General features: G+C 38.0%; 1 protein-coding gene across 1 annotated transcript in view; it reads left to right on the top strand.

The window, feature by feature from the left end:
• The window catches only part of SYN1 (synapsin I), a 53,279-nt gene that overhangs the window by 14,907 nt on the left and 21,757 nt on the right, over positions 1-16,615 (top strand). The window contains exons 2-5 of the mRNA XM_052663772.1: positions 991-1,048; positions 1,153-1,244; positions 3,081-3,237; positions 3,410-3,499. Of these exons, the coding sequence (XP_052519732.1) occupies positions 991-1,048; positions 1,153-1,244; positions 3,081-3,237; positions 3,410-3,499 (397 nt within the window). The remainder of the gene's footprint in view (positions 1-990; positions 1,049-1,152; positions 1,245-3,080; positions 3,238-3,409; positions 3,500-16,615) is intronic.

Raw genomic sequence — 16,615 nt, 5'->3', positions numbered from 1 at the left:
GCAGAAATGCAAGAGACGCAGGTTCAATCCCTGGGTTGGGAAGATCCTCTGGAGAAGGAAATGACAACCCACTCTAGTATTCTTGCCTGGAGAATCCCATGGACAGAGGAGCCTGGAAGGCTGTAGTCCATTGGGTTGCAAAAGAGTTGGATACAACTGAGTATGCACACACACACACACACACACACACACACAGATATAGATATGTCCTCTAAGAATCTATGCCATTTTACAAACCTCCATGCTATTTCAAAGTATGTTACAGTGTACAAAGGACTCCTTGTTTTGAGAAGTTTTTCAAATAGCACTGTGACAAGCAAACCATACTTTGGCAAATGCCTGCACTCTGTTTTAAGAACTTATAATTTGCAGTGTCCTTTGACATTTAAGTCACCCTCGTGGCTCAGACGGTAAAGCGTCTGCCTACAATGCAGGGACCCGGGTTCAATCCCTGGGTTGGTAAGATCCTCTGGAGAAGGCAATGACAACCCACTCTAGTACTCTTGCCTGGAAAATCCCATGGATGGAGGAGCCTGGTAGGCTACAGTCCATGGGGTCGCAAAGAGTTGGACACGACTGAGCAACTTCACTTTTACTTTGACATTTACAGGGCTTCCCTTGTGGCTTAGCTGGTAAAGAATTCGCCTGCAATGTGGGAGACCTGGATTTGATCCCTGGGTTGGGAAGATCTGGAGAACGAAAAGGCTACCGATTCCAGTATTCCATGGACTATGTAGTCCATGGAGCCACAAAGAGTCAGACACGACTGAGCAATTTAGTACCTTGATATTTACATACCTCCACAAGGATTATAACAGACTTCATTGTTCACAAACAACTGTTAGGTTTTTTCAAAATATTTCAACCATAATAAATCACTTTATAGTTTCTGTAGTGGCACTGAAGGAGCAAAGGGGTCAAAGGACCAGTCTGGGTTTTGTCTTTCTGAGATTTGAGCATTGACAGATGTGCTCTGCTTTTCCTCTCCAGGGCGAAATACTTCAAAGGGAAAAAGATCCATGGAGAAATTGACATTAAAGTAGAACAGGTTAGTTGGGGCAGGTGGACCTGGGGGGTCAACTGTCCATACTGTAAACTGAGTGGTCTTTTGTGTGTACTGTGAGTGAATCCCTGATTTTTTTTCCTTCCTAGGCTGAATTCTCTGATCTCAACCTTGTGGCTCATGCCAATGGTGGATTCTCTGTGGACATGGAAGTTCTTCGGAATGGGGTAAAAGTTGTGCGGTGAGTGTAAAAAGGTTACCTTGGTATTATCGGAGAGACATAAGGGCTCCCTTAGAGCTGAGGGAGATTCCCCACCTCCTCTCCTATCTTTCTGTGAACAAGACTTAGGCACATTACAGTAGCCAAGATATGGAGACAACCTAAGTATCCATCAATGGATGAATGGATAAAGAAGAAGTGGTACACACACACACACACACACACACACACACACACACAAAGGTATATTATTCAGCCATGAGAAAGAAGGAAATCCTGCCATTTGTGACAACATGGATGGATCTTGAGGCTATTATGCTAAGTGAGATAAATCAGACAGAGAAAGAGAAATACTGTATGATATCACTTATATGTGGAGTCTAAAAGACCCAAACTAATAGAAATCACCTTTCTAGAAAGGTGATTGCTAGAGGCTGGGGGAGGGTGTGTAAGAATAGGAGAGATGTTTAAGAGTCCAAGTTTGCAACTGGTAGATAAATAAGTCCGAGAGATCTAATTCACAGTATGCATGATAAAGACAATAATACTGTATCATAATCAGCAAATCTCCTATTATAAAAGACTAGATCTTAATTATTCCTACTATGAAAAAAAGAAATGATAATTATGTGTCATGGTAAGGTTACTAACTAATGGTACAATGGCAGTCATGTTATAATATATTAATATAAATGTATCAAATAACATGTTATACACCTTCCCTGGTGGCTCAGTGGTAAAGAACCTGCCTGCAATGCAGGAGACCCGAGTTCCATCTCTAGGTCGAGAAGATCCTCTGGAGAAGGGATTTTCTACCCACTCCAGTATTCTTGCCTGGGAAATCCCATGGACAGAGGAGCCTGGCCGGCTACAGTCCATGGGGATGCAAAAGAGTTGGACACAACCTAGCAACTAAATAATACATCTTATACTTATATTATGATTCACATATAACATGTCAATTATATTCCAATTTTTTTTAAGAACTTAGGGACAGAATGAAAGGAGATAGCTTCTCTTCTGAAGAAAGGAGATAGCCTCTCTTCTGAAGAAGAGCCAAGGATCTCAGAAGACAACAAGCCAAATTTTTCAGCGACTAATTCCACAAGCGTTTCTTGAGCATCTACTGCATACTGGGTGCTACTCTCAGGATTTCACGTTCAACAAATATTTACTGAGTATCTGTTGTGTGCCAGGAGCTATTCTTCATGCTGAGGTCCTGGAAGTGAACAAAACAGACCCCAAAAAGACCAAAAAAAAAATCCTCTGCTCTCATGAAGCTTACGTTCTACTGTGGGATACACATAATAAACAAAGAAGAAAACGTCAAAGTGCTAAAAAAAATATATATGTATGTCAGCAAAGGGCTGTAGTGATTGTTGGATGGTGAAGAGTCTGCAGTTTGGTTGGTGTAGACCAAAAGAGTGAGAGAGATTTGAGGAAAGACCTGAAGGAGGTAGAAGAGTGGTGCATGCAGAAACCTAGGGAGGCTACATTTCAGGCTGAGGGAATAGCCCATGTAGAGCCCTGAGGCTGCAATTTATTCTGGGCAGCATCCTTTGTGTACAGTGGTAGTCTGAGAGATAGTGATGGGGAAAGTGTGAGAGCTGAGTAGGCAAGCTGCAAGCTTATCTTGGTGAGGTAAAAGAGCAGGCAGGAAAGGCTTAAAAGGGGGTCACCAGATGAGGAGAGGTTAGGAAGGGTGAATGTGGTGGAGGGAATAGCTTGTGTATATGGCTGAGGTAAGAAACTATGCCATTTCTAGGAGCCATGGAGATTTCAAAACTTGACCTTTATTCTAAAGGTGGTGGGGAGCTTCTGGGGGGACCCTCAACACTCTTACCCTTGCCACCCCAGGTCTCTGAAGCCAGACTTCGTGCTGATCCGCCAGCATGCCTTCAGCATGGCACGGAATGGAGACTACCGCAGTTTGGTTATTGGGCTGCAGTATGCTGGGATCCCCAGCATTAACTCTTTGCATTCTGTCTACAACTTCTGTGACAAACCCTGGGTGGTAAGTGACAGGAAGGGTGCTACTGGCAGAGGGAATAGCTCATACATGCACGTGGGAGCTTGAACCCACTGTGATTTGGGGGATCGGAGGAAGCTTGGAGCCTTGAAGTCCCAGCTTACAGACTCCCTCCAGGTGAAGGGACTTGCTGACTCATCTCTTTTGGCTCTCATAGTTTGCCCAGATGGTTCGACTGCACAAGAAACTGGGAACAGAGGAATTCCCTCTAATCGATCAGACCTTCTACCCCAATCACAAAGAGATGGTGAGTCTAGGGGAAGGGAGTGGGCAGGAGGGAAAAGCATCATGCCTATTGCAATAATATTGCCAATGGATGTGTTGCTGGTGGAATGCCATCAGAGAGTACAGCTGACACATGCACATGGAGGGCGATGTTGCTTTGTGATAGGGCTTATTAATACCATACATTTATGTATGTAGTTACAAGTATGATTTAAATCATTGATCCTGCTATAGTGTCTATTCTCACCAGTATTAAGAAACTGATTTCCAATGTAAACAGAATTAATGTAATGATTCAGATTATGTTACATATACAAATCAAGGCATTGTTACTAACATTATCAAATATTCCTCCTTATAGAAATGTTAACAGTGTTTCAAATTAGGGTTGCCAATAAAGATTATCAGTAGCAATGTTATAAATTAAATTGTATTCAAATAGCAAATTTGACTGTTGGCTACTATTATCACAAATATAATCACTAACATCATAAATTATACCCATTATTTCAAACTATTCTTACTGATGTAAATTATGAGTACCAGTGTTATAAATTATAGTTCCAAATAGAAGTAAGTAATCGTTTCTAGTATCACTGAAGATTATAACTATTATTTAAATTATTATCAATATATAAATTATGCTCTAATACAAATTATAATCCCTGTTTTGAATTATGTCATACTTAATAATAAAAATTAAATTATCATTACTAATATCATCAAATATTATAACTAAGATTATAATTTATTACCAGTATTATAAATTAAGGTTATCAATATGTGATTAGAACCTATTTTGTGAATTAAGGTATAATTACTAAAAGAAATTAACCTATTAGTACAAACATTGTAACATACTGTTATAAATTATTGCCAATGTTATAAATTAATATTACTAATATAAATTATGAATATCACTATTAATATGGTTAATAATCCTATTGATATCATAAATAGTTACTAATATTAAAGTTATGATTACTAATATGTTATGAATACAGCAGTTATTAATCAAATTTTAGTTCCAAATAGAAATTGAGTCACTGTGCCTAGTGCCATCAAATTTTATAACTAATTTTACAAATTTTTTATGATTTTACAAGTTATGTTTACTTATATAAGTTATCATCACCAGTTTTATGAATTAAATTACAATTAAATATCAATATTGACTCAGGTTTATCAACTTAAATAAACACTGATTAAAGTAGTAAAAATTCTTACAAGTATTACAAATTATGGTCACTGATACAAATCAGCAGTGTCATGAATTAAGCTTACTTGTAGATGAAAATCAAATCATTACTTTGAAACCAAATTTGTTCATCATTATTATTATCTTATATTCATTGAGAAACTATGGTTAAGAACACAGACCCTGAAGTCAGAATTTCTGTGTTGTAATCCTAGCTCCACAACTTACTAACTTCTGAACATAAGAAACATTAGTTAAATGCTCTGCGCCTCAGTTTTCCCATCTGTAAAATGTGGGTAATAACAGTTCCTGCCTCATAGAGTTAATGTGAGAATTAAATTATTTAACAAACATAAAGTGGTTAGAACAGTGCATCTGGCATATGTACTAACTGCTACCTAGTGTTGATGAACACTGTTTGTTGTCCCTTCTGAATTTGAAGTGTTTTTATCATGGAAGGATGTCGGACTCTGTCAAATGTTTTTTCTGTGTTTGTTAATATGATATGGCTCTTGGCCTTTATTCTATGAATATAGTGTATTACATTAATTGATTTTTATCTGAATTAAGCCACACTTGCATTCCTGGGTCAGATCCCACTTGATCTGGCATATAATCCTTTTTATATGCTGTGGGATTCAGTTAGTATTTTGTTGAAAATTATGCTGTCAGTAATCATAAGGGACATTGATCTGTAGTTTTCTTATGATGTCTTTGTCTGGTTTTGGTATTGGGGTAATAGTAACCTCATACAATGAAATAGACAGTGTTCCCTCATCTTCTATTTTTAGGAAGAGTTAATGAAAGATTGGTGTTAATTTTATTTTAAATTTTTGGTATACTTTACCAGTGAAGAAGTTTTTTTTTATTTACTGATTCAATCTCTTTTTATTGTAGGTCTATTCAGATATTTCATTTCCTCTTGAGTTAGTATTGGAAGTTTGTGTCTTTCTAGGAATTTGTCTATTTCAGCTAGGTTTTCTAGTTTATTAGCATAGAATTGTTCATAGTACTCTCTTATAATCCTTTTTATTTCCATAAGGTTAGTAATTATGTCTCTTTCATTCCTAATTTTAGTAGCTAGTTTTCTCTTTTCTGAAATCTTAGTCTAAAAGTTTGTCTATTTTGTTGATCTTTTCAGAGAATCAATTTTGGTTTCACCAATTTTCTCTATTTTTTTTTTCTATTTTCAACTTCATTTATTTCCACCCTAATCTTTATCTCTTCTTTTCTTCTGCTTGCTCTGGTGTTTGTTTTTGTTTTTGCTTTTTGTCTAATTTCTTAGGAAGATTATTGGCTACTGATTTGATATTTTTCTTCTTTTTAAGAATAAAAATCTACAACTATGAATTTCCCTATAAGCAATTTTTGTATGTTGTCTTCATTTTCTTTTGTCTCAAAGTATCTTCTAACTTTCATGATGATTTCTTCCTTGACCCATTGTTTATTTAAGAGTATGTTGTTTACTTTCCACATATTTATGAATTTCCCAAATTTATTTCTGTTATTTATTTCTAATTTCATTCAGTTGTAGTCAGAGAACATATTTTGTATGGTTCAGTCCTTTTACATTATTGAAATTTGTTTTGTGGCTTAACATATAGTTTGTCCTAGAGAATGTTCTATGTATACTTGAGAAGAATATTTATGCCGCTGTTGTAGGATGGAGTGTTCTATAGACGTCTGTTAAGTCTGGTTGGTTTATAGTGCTGTTCTGGTCTTCTCTTTCCTTGTTTATCCTCTGTCTAGTTGTTTTATGCATTATTTAATGTGAGGTATTAAAATCTCCAGCAATTATTGCTGAATTGTCCATTTCTCCCTTTCAGTTATGCCTGTTTTTTTTGTTTCAATATGACTCTGCTGTTAGGTGCATTTATGTTTATAATTGTTAAATCTTCTTGATAGATTGACTCTTTTATCAATATAAAATGTCCTTTTTATCTCTAGTAACAATTTTTGTTTTAAAGTCTATTTAATCTGATGTTAGTATAGCCATGCCAGTCCTCTTTTGGTTACTGTTTGCCTGGTAAATCTTTTTCCATTCATTTACTTTCAACTTATTTGAAAGTGTAGTTCAACTTGTTTCTAAAGTGTATCTCCTGTAGATAGCATATATTGGGTCATGTTTTTCATCTGTTTTGCCTATCTCTGCCCTTTAATTGGAGTGTTTAATTAATTTACATTTAATATAATTACTGATAAGGTAAAATTTATGTTTATAATTTTGCTATTTGTTTTCTATATTTCTTGTGCCTTTTTTTGTTCCTGTATTTCTCTGTTAATGCATACCTTCATGTTAAATAGATATTTTCCAGTGTGCCATTATAATTTTCTTGATATTTCTTTTCCATATTTTTTAAAAAATTTTTTCTTTGTAGTTTCCCTGGGGATTACAATTAACATTTTAATTTATACCACTCTCATTTCAATTAAAGCCAGTTTAATTTCAATAGTATTTAAAAAAAAGTTGCCTCTTTATAGCTTTATTCACTCACTCTGCCTTTGTGCTATTGTTGCCATACAAATTACATCTTTACACATCATATGCCCATGAATATAGACTTATGAATTATTGCTTGATGCAGTTGTGTTTTAAATCAGATAGGTGGGGGAAAGTGTCAGAAACAACAACAAAAAAAAAACATAACGGTATGCATTCATACCGTTACAGGTGCTCATTTCTTCATGTTTTTACAACTTTGCTTAGCCTTCACTTCCTGCCTGTGCAGAGCCTTGGGGTCAGCCAGAGATCCTATTCAAGCACACAGCCTTAAGCATATTTAGGTTTTTTTAGATTCCTAGGAATATGTCAGAACTTTTCAAAGACTCCTATGGATGTCTTAGTCCCCAAATTTTTCTGTTAAGTCTTTTGGTCACCTTGTTGTTTGTCTTAACTGTAATTGTTGCCTCAAGCAGCTGCTGTGTTAAATAATTGCTGCTGATTATTTTTGAAAAGCATCCCCACAAAAAACTCCTCACATCAGGTGAACTCTGAGTCAGGTCAAATAGACAAGTCCTGTGTGTGAAGTTTTCTAGGGAAGTCCAAGACAGGTCAAATAAAGATAGTTCTTTGGGAATGGGGCTTTGGAGGACTCCAACCCTGTTCTGCTTCTTCCATTGACTGATAGCCTGCCGGTTTTCTTCAGCATCGCAAGACTGTTGATTTTCAAATCTGTTCGGGAGGTGGAAAGAAGAGAATAAGAACAGAAAATGTTCAAATGTCACAAAACTTAACTGTTCTTAGTGAGATTCAGCCTTTTTCTTGAATAAATACTTCTTGAATTACTGTAAACCTATGCTCAATTTTCAGAGTTCTGACAAAGTTCATTGTGACCACTTTTGCCAGTATTCTCATTGCTTTTACAGAGGAGAGGACTGTTATAGGCACTTACTCTGGCATTTCTGCTGACTTCTCCTCCAGGTATATCTTGTTCTTTTGCTGCCCTAGGATAATGGTATTTCAAAGTCAGGATTTGGGAGCTAAGCTAGATCATTGCTATTGGAACGCCCTTGCTTCTAAATTGTCTCATTGTGCCGAGCTAGGAAATATATTTTTGTTGCTGTTTAGTTGCTCAATCATGTCCAACTCTTTGTGACCCCATGGACTGTAGTCTACCAGGTTCCTCTGTCCATGGGATTTTCCAGGCAAGATTATTGGAGTGGTTTATGACATATATACATATGAAATTTTATATATACACATATATGAAATTGTATGCAGTGTGCTCATACTGATACTTTTATTTTTTGCCATGCCACGCAGCTTCTCGGATCTTAGTTCCCCAACCAGGGATCGAACACAGACCCCCAGCACTGAAAGTGCCAAGTCCTAACCACTGGACCACCAGGGAATTCCATGGATACTTTCAATTCTAATCCAACACAATATAAGGTTCCTTCTAGCCTTTCCCCATTCCATATTTATATTTCTCTTCTCTAACATTGAGAGCCCTAGCTTCCAACATCATCAACATATTTACTCATTTGCTCAATCTTACAATACACAAAAAATATTTTTAGAATTTCAACACCCTTACCACTGTAAAAAAACAACCACAGTAAGGTATAACTTGAGATTTGTTTGCCCTTTTTATATCTTTAGATGAGAATATACAAAGTACTATATTTAAATGCTACATGGTTTAGTTCATTTTGTCATTCAAAACAGTTGTGTTACTTATTTTATTTCAAATATAGTTTGTTTCCCTTTATATTAAATTTTAGGTTTTTTACTATCTATACTGACTTAATTTTATGTATTTAAATGTAATATGTTAGCATGATTCCAAAAGTCAAAATATAAAAAGGCATTCCCAGATAAAAATTTAAGCCTACAGGAAATGGATAATTTTCTAGGGGAACATAGTTTACCAAAATTTACCCCATTTGAGCTTACCACAACAATTTCCATAGAACTAATAGCAAGGAGAGATAAGAAAGCGTTCCTCAGCGATCAATGCAAAGAAATAGAGGAAAACAACAGAATGGGAAAGACTAGAGATCTCTTCAAGAAAATTAGAGATACCAAGGGAACATTTCATGCAAAGATGGGCTCGATAAAGGACAGAAATGGTAGAGACCTAACAGAAGCAGAAAATATTAAGAAGAGGTGGCAAGAACACACAGAAGAACTGTACAAAAAAGATCTTCATGACCCAGATAATCACGATGGTGTGATCACTCACCTAGAGCCAGACATCCTGGAATGTGAAGTCAAGTGGGCCTTAGGAAGTTTCACTATGAACAAAACTAGTGGAGGTGCTGGAATTCCAGTTGAGCTATTTCAAATCCTGAAAGACAATGCTGTGAAAGGGCTGCACTTAATAAGCCAGCAAATTTGGAAAACTCAGCAGTGGCCACAGGACTGGAAAAGGTCAGTTTTCATTCCAGTCCCAAAGAAAGGCAATGCCAAAGAATGCTCAAACTACCGCACAATTGCACTCATCTCAGTTCAGTTCAGTTCAGTTCAGTCACTCAGTCATCTCCGACTCTGCGACCCCATGAATTGCAGCACGCCAGGCCTCCCTGTCCATCACCAACTCCCAGAGTTCACTCAGACTCATGTCCATCGAGTCAGTGATGCCATCCAGCCATTTCATCCTCTGTCGTCCCCTTCTCCTCCTGCCCCCAATCCCTCCCAGCATCAGAGTCTTTTCCAATGAGTCAACTCTTCGCATGAGGTGGCCAAAGTACTGCAGTTTCAGCTTTAGCATCATTCCTTCCAAAGAACACCCAGGACTGATCTCCTTCAGAATGGACTGGTTGGATCTCCTTGCAGTCCAAGGGACTCTCAAGAGTCTTCTCCAACACCACCGTTCGAAAGCATCAATTCTTGGGCACTCAGCTTTCTTCACAGTCCAACTCTCACATCCATACATGACCACTGGAAAAACCATAGCCTTGACTAGAGGGACCTTTGTTGGCAAAGTAATGTCTCTGCTTTTCAATCTGCTATAGGCTAGTAAATTAATGCTCCAAATTCTCCAAGCCAGGCTTCAGCAATACATGAACTGTGAACTTCCAGATGTTCAAGCTGGTTTTAAAAAAGGCAGAAGAACCAGAGATCAAATTGCCAACATCCACTGGATCATGGAAAAAGGAAGAGAGTTCCAGAAAAACATCTATTTCTGCTTTATTGAATATGCCAAAGCCTTTGATTGTGTGGATCACAATAAATTGTGAAAAATTCTGAAAGAGATGGGAATACCAGACCACCTGACCTGCCTCTTGAGAAACCTATATGCAGGTCAGGAAGCCACAGTTAGAACTGGACATGGAACAACAGACTGGTTCCAAATAGGAAAAAGAGTACATCAAGGCTGTATATTGTCACCCTGCTTATTTAACTTCTATGCAGAGTACATCATGAGAAACGCTGGGCTGGAGGAAGCACAAGCTGGAATCAAGATTGCCGGGGGAAATATCAATAACCTCAGATATGCAGATGACACCACCCTTATGGCAGAAAGTGAAGAAGAACTAAAGAGCCTCTTGATGAAAGTGAAAAAGAAGAATTAAAAAGTTAGCTTAAAGCTCAACTTTCAGAAAACGAAGATCATGGCATCTGGTCCCATCACTTCATGGCAAATAGATGGGGAAACGGTGGCAGACTTTATTTTTTGAGCTCCAAAATCACTGCAGATGCTGATTGCAGCCATGAAATTAAAAGATGCTTACTCCTTGAAAGGAAAGTTATGACCAACCTAGACAGCATATTTAAAAGCAGAGACATTACTTTGCCAACAAAGGTCCGTCTAGTCAAGGCTATGGTTTTTCCAGTGGTCATGTATGGATGTGAGAGTTGGACTGTGAAGAAAGCTGACTGCCAAAGAATTGATGCTTTTGAACTGTGGTGTTGGAGAAGACTCTTGAGAGTCCCTTGAACTGCAAGGAGATCTAACCAGTCCATCCTAAAGGAGATCAGTCCTGGGTGTTCATTGGAAGGACTCATATTGAAGCTGAAACTCCAATTTTTGGCCATCTGATGCTAAGAGCTAACTCATTGGAAAAGACCCTGATGCTGGGAAAGATTGAAGGCAGGAGGAGAATGGGACAACAGAGAATGAGATGGTTAGATGGCATCACCGACTCGATGGACATGGGTTTGGGTGGACTCTGGGAGTTGGTGATGGACAGGGAGGCCTGGCGTGCTATGGTTCATGGGGTTGCAAAGAGTCGTACACAACTGAGCAACTGAACTGAACTGAATGAAGAAAGTTATTAAGAAACTACCTCCTTAAAAAAGCATCAGGCCCAAACGATTTCAAAGGGGAATTCTACCAAACTGTTAGATATCAGTTAATCCCAATGGCACATAAATTATTCCAAAGAACATAAAATGAAGAGAAACTTCCACATTACTTTTCTAAAGCAGTTATAACTTTGACAACAGAAAAAAGAAATCATAGGCAATTTTCAGTCATGAATATCAATGCAAAATCCTAAAGAAAATGTTAGCAAACAAATCCAAAACTATATTAAGAAAATAATATAACTGTGTAGTAAGTTTCCCCCTTGGAATGCAAGAATGATTTGTTATAGATAATACACTGGGTTGGCCAAAATGATCATTTGGGTTTTTCTGTACCATCTTATGGAAAACCCAGAATGAACTTTTTGGCCAACCCAATATAATGCAACATATTAATTGATCTGAGGAGAAAGTCATATGATCATTTTCATAGATATTTTTGAAGCCTTTAACAGAGTTTAGCACCCATTCTAATAAAATCATTCAAAAATAGAAATCAACTCATGCCTTCTTAACATGATCAAATTTGTATACCTCAATCTAAAAGTTACTGTCAACTTAATAGGACAACATTGAAAGCGTTTCCATTAAGGAGAGGAGCAAAGCAAGGTGCCCACTCTTTCTACTCCTTTTCAGTACTGTATTTAGAGGTATTGTTGTTGTTGTTCAGTCGCTCAGTCTTCTCCAACTCTTTGTGACCTCATGGACTGGACTCCAGAAAGCCAGGCTTCCCTGTCCTTCCCCATCTCCTGGAACTTGCTGAAACTCATATCCATTGAGTCAGTGATACCATCCAACTGTCTTGTCCTCTGTCGTCCCCATCTCCTCCTGCCTTCAATCTTTCCCAGCATAGTGTCTTTTCTAATGAGTGGGCTCTTTGCATCAAGTGGCCAAAGTATTGGAGCTCCAGTTTCAGCATCAGTCCTTCCAATGAATATTCAGGATTGATTTCCTTTAGAATTGACTGGTTTGTTCTCTTTGTAGTCCAAGGGACTCTTAAGAGTCTTCTCCAACACCACAGTTCAAAAGCATCAATTCTTTGGCACTCAGCCTTCTTTATGGTCCAACTCTCACATCCATACATGACTACTGAAAAAACCATAGCTTTGACTATATGGACCTTTGTCAGTAAACTAATGGCTCTGCTTCTTAATATGCTGTCTAAGTTGGTCATAGCTTTTCTTCCAAGGAGCAAGCGTCTTTTAATTTCATGGCTACAGTCACCATCTGCAATAATTTTGGACCTCAAGAAAGTAAAGTCTGTCACTGTTTCCATTGTTTCCCCATCTATTTGCCATGAAGTGATGGGACCAGATGCCATGATCTTTGTTTTTTGAATACTGAGTTTCAAGCCAACTTTTTCACTCTCCTCTTTCACCTTCATCAAGAAGCTCTTTAGTTCCTCTTTGCTTTCAGACATAAAGGTGGTGTCATCTGCATATCTAAGATTATTGATATTTCCCCCAGCAATCTTGATTCCAGCTTGTGTTCCATCCAGCCTGGCATTTCGCATGATGTACTCTGCATATAAATTAAATAAGCAGGGTGACAATATATAGCCTTGACATACTCTTTTCCCAATTTGGAACCAGTCCTTTGGCCCATGTCTGGTTCTAACTGTTGCTTCTTGACTTGCATAAAGGTTTCTCAGGAGGCAGGTAAGGTGATCTGATATCCCCATCTCTTTCAGAATTTTCCATAGTTTGTTGTGATCCACACAGTCAAAGGCCTTAGTGTAGTCAATGAAGCAGAAGTAGATGTTTCTCTGGAACTCTTTTGCCTTTTTCATGATCCAACAGATGTTGACAATTTGATCTCTGGTTCTTCTGCCTTTTCTAAATCCAGCTTGAACATCTGGAATTTCTTGGCTTACGTACTGTTGAAGCCTAGCTTGGAGAATTTTGAGCATTACTTTGCTAGCATGTGAAATGAGCCATTGTGCAGTAGTTTGAACATTCTTTGGCATTGCCTTTCTTTGGGACTGGAATGGAAACTGACCTTTTCCAGTCCTGTGGCCACTGCTGAGTTTTCCAAATTTGCTGGCATATTGAGTGCAGCACTTTAACAGCATCATCTTTAAGGATTTGAAATAGCTCAGCTGGAATCCCATCACCTCCCCTCGCTTTGTTTGTAGTAATGCTTTCTACGGCCCACTTGATTTCACATTCCAGGATGTCTGGCTCTAGGTGAGTGATCACACCATCATGGTTATCTGGGTCATGAAGATCTTTTTTGTATAGTTCTTCTGTGTATTCTTGTCACCTCTTCTTAATACCTTCTGCTTCAGTTAAGTCCATACCATTTCTATCCTTTATTGTACCCATCTTGCCAGTAAATGTTCTCTTGGTATCTCTAATTTTCGTGAAAAGATCTCTTGTCTTTCCCATTTTATTGTTTTCCTCTGTTTCTTTGCATTGATCACTTAGGAAGGCTTTCTTATCTCTCCTTCCTGTTCTTTGGAACTCTACATTCAGATGCTTATATCTTTCCTTTTCTCCTTTGCCTTTAGCTTCCCTTCTTTTCGCAGCTCTTTGTAAGGCCTCCTCAGACAACCATTTTGCCTTTTTGCATTTAGAGGTATTAGACCAATGCAATTAGACTAGGCAAAACAATTATAGATGTAAAAATGGGTAAATGAGATGTAAAAATATCTCTATTTATAGATTACATGATAGTATACCTAGAAATTCCCTGGAGATTCAATAACAAATTCAAACAATAATAGTAACAGCAGAATATAAAATCAACATACAGAAGTCAGTAGTTTCCATATATACAACTAACCAGACAGAAGAGAAAACCCCATTTGAGGTAACAACAAAAAAGATAAAATGCTTCAGAATAAGTTTAACAGATATGTGCAAACTTTATGAAGAAAAATTTAAAACACTCCTGAAAGACTCAAAGGTAGATTTACACAAATGGAAAGGCATTCCTTTTTGTGGATAGGATAAATTAAGATCATAAAGATATCAGTTTCCCTTCTTAGGTCTCTATTTTTTAATTATAAATGTAATATGATCTCCCCAAATATCCCTAATAAGCTGTTATCTGGAGCTGGAGAAGTTGATTGTAAAGTTCATATGAAAAAGCAAACATGCAAGAATAGCCAGGAAAATCCTAAAAAAGAGCTTTGAGGGGGGACTAGCCTTTCCAGTCTACAAGGAGTTTAATGCTTTTGCAAGCAAACATTTTATGAAGCTTTTCTAATTCAAACAATATGACACACATGGATAGACAAACTAACAGGCTAAAGGAAGAAAAATGCAAAGTCCAGATTTAGATCCATGTACAATGGAAATTTAGTAGATGATACAAGGAGAAAGATTTGTTTTTGACATTTAAATTCTTCATCCATCTGAAATTGGTTTCCTTTCTCTTTTTAGCATTCTTACAAACGTCTTTATTACATTTCTTTAACACTTCTCTACATGCATTACGGAATGGCTGTTGCATCCATTCACTTACATAATGCTGTTCTCAATATAGCAATCCTAGCAGTCTTCCAAACATCTTTATTACATATGTTCTTTAAAATTGATTTTTGTATACAGTATGAGATAGGTAGGGATCCAGTTTCATCTTTTCCTTTATAGATAACCCTTTTTCCCCACTGATCTGGTATGCCACCTCCATCATATCCTAAATGCCTATGTATGTGTGGGCAAGTTCAGGAGTCTGTTCTAGTCCACTGGTCACTTTCTTTATACCTGTTCCAATTCAGTGCTATCTTAATAGCTATATTTTCTCATTAATTCCTGATAGTACCTCCTGGCTGTTTTATAGCTATACAAAGGCTATTTTTGTCAGGGACAGAAAGAACGGGCCTTCAGAGGAAGACAGTTAATGGTGGGTAATGGTGGCAGGTGATGGCAGAAGCATTAGACATTTTGTCAGCCAGCTTGCCTGCCCTATTTCCTCTTTTCTCAACAACATTGTACAACATGGAGGGGTAAAAGGTGGCCCTGGATTTGTGGGAACAGGCTTGCCCAACCCCACACTTGGAAGCTGAGATGGCAGACACATCAGAACTCTGTCCCCGCTACCTTATCTACTTCCATGCAGTTTGCAGACCACCAGGAATCCTCTAGGATGCTTAGCTCAGTGTGTCTAAATATTTACTAGTCAAGTGTGGGGTACAGTTTGACTTCTCTTCACCCAAACTTCCCTAGCCTGGTGATCTACTTACATCAACTTGGTTATGCAGACCTAGAGGGTGGGTTGCTATGGGAATAGGGACTTCTCTTTCCTTGCTACCTGCACTCCAGGCGATTTATGGCTCAGCAAATGTTTGTAGAGGGTTCATGATGTGACAGGCAGAGTCTGAACCCAAGGCCTCTCTGGATCCAGTCCCTTCTCTGGGCCCAGGATTCATGGTCCCTGTGATATAAGGAAAGAGAGGGTGCTTCACGGTCAGAATCAGCAGGGTAAGTGACTTTGGGATTGTGTGAAAGAGAGAGTGCAGGAGTGAGGGAGCAATTGAAGGAAAAAGCCAGGGAGATATGTTAAGAGGGTGGGGGACTTCATTTATTCCCTTTCTTTTTTAACTTATTTTTTAATTGAAGTATAAGTTATTTACAGTATTATATTAGTTTTAGGTGTACAACATAGTGATTCACAATTTTTCTTGATTATATTCCATTTATAGTAATAATAAAATAAGGCTATGTTCTCTGTGCTGCACAGTATATTTTTGTAGTTTGCAGGGTTTTCTTTTGAGGGGCCAATTTCATTGAAGTGTAACAAGTTCAGAAAAGGGAACATATCATAAGTATATAGCTCACTGAATTTTCACACAGTGAACATAGTCCTCTCTTCTGCATCCAGATCAAGAAACAGAACATGAACCAGATAGAGCCCCAGCACAGTTAGGAGCTGGGAGTCTTTCGGAGGCTTGAGGAGGTGGTGATTGGAGGTTGAAGGGCTTAGACTGGTTTATGATGTTGAAGAAGGTGAAGCATCCCCAGCCCACTGTGGCTGAGTAGAAGTCTGGGTCCAAGGCCAGAGGCTGTTGTACATGAAGATTCAATAGCAGATATCAGGTCACCAAGGAAGACAGCAAAGTTTATGCCTTCATATCATTGTACTCAGGGTCCCTCCACAGGGATTGTGCAAAGTTGATACTCAGGTATGTGACTTTGCAGGGGTGGCAGGGAGGCACCTGGGGGTGATTGGGCAGAACACTGCTC

The sequence above is a fragment of the Budorcas taxicolor genome, chromosome X, assembly GCF_023091745.1.
Source record: "Budorcas taxicolor isolate Tak-1 chromosome X, Takin1.1, whole genome shotgun sequence".
NCBI lineage: Eukaryota > Metazoa > Chordata > Mammalia > Artiodactyla > Bovidae > Budorcas > Budorcas taxicolor.
The sequence above is the reverse complement of the archived record's forward strand: the minus strand, read 5'-3'. Positions and strand labels throughout refer to the sequence as shown.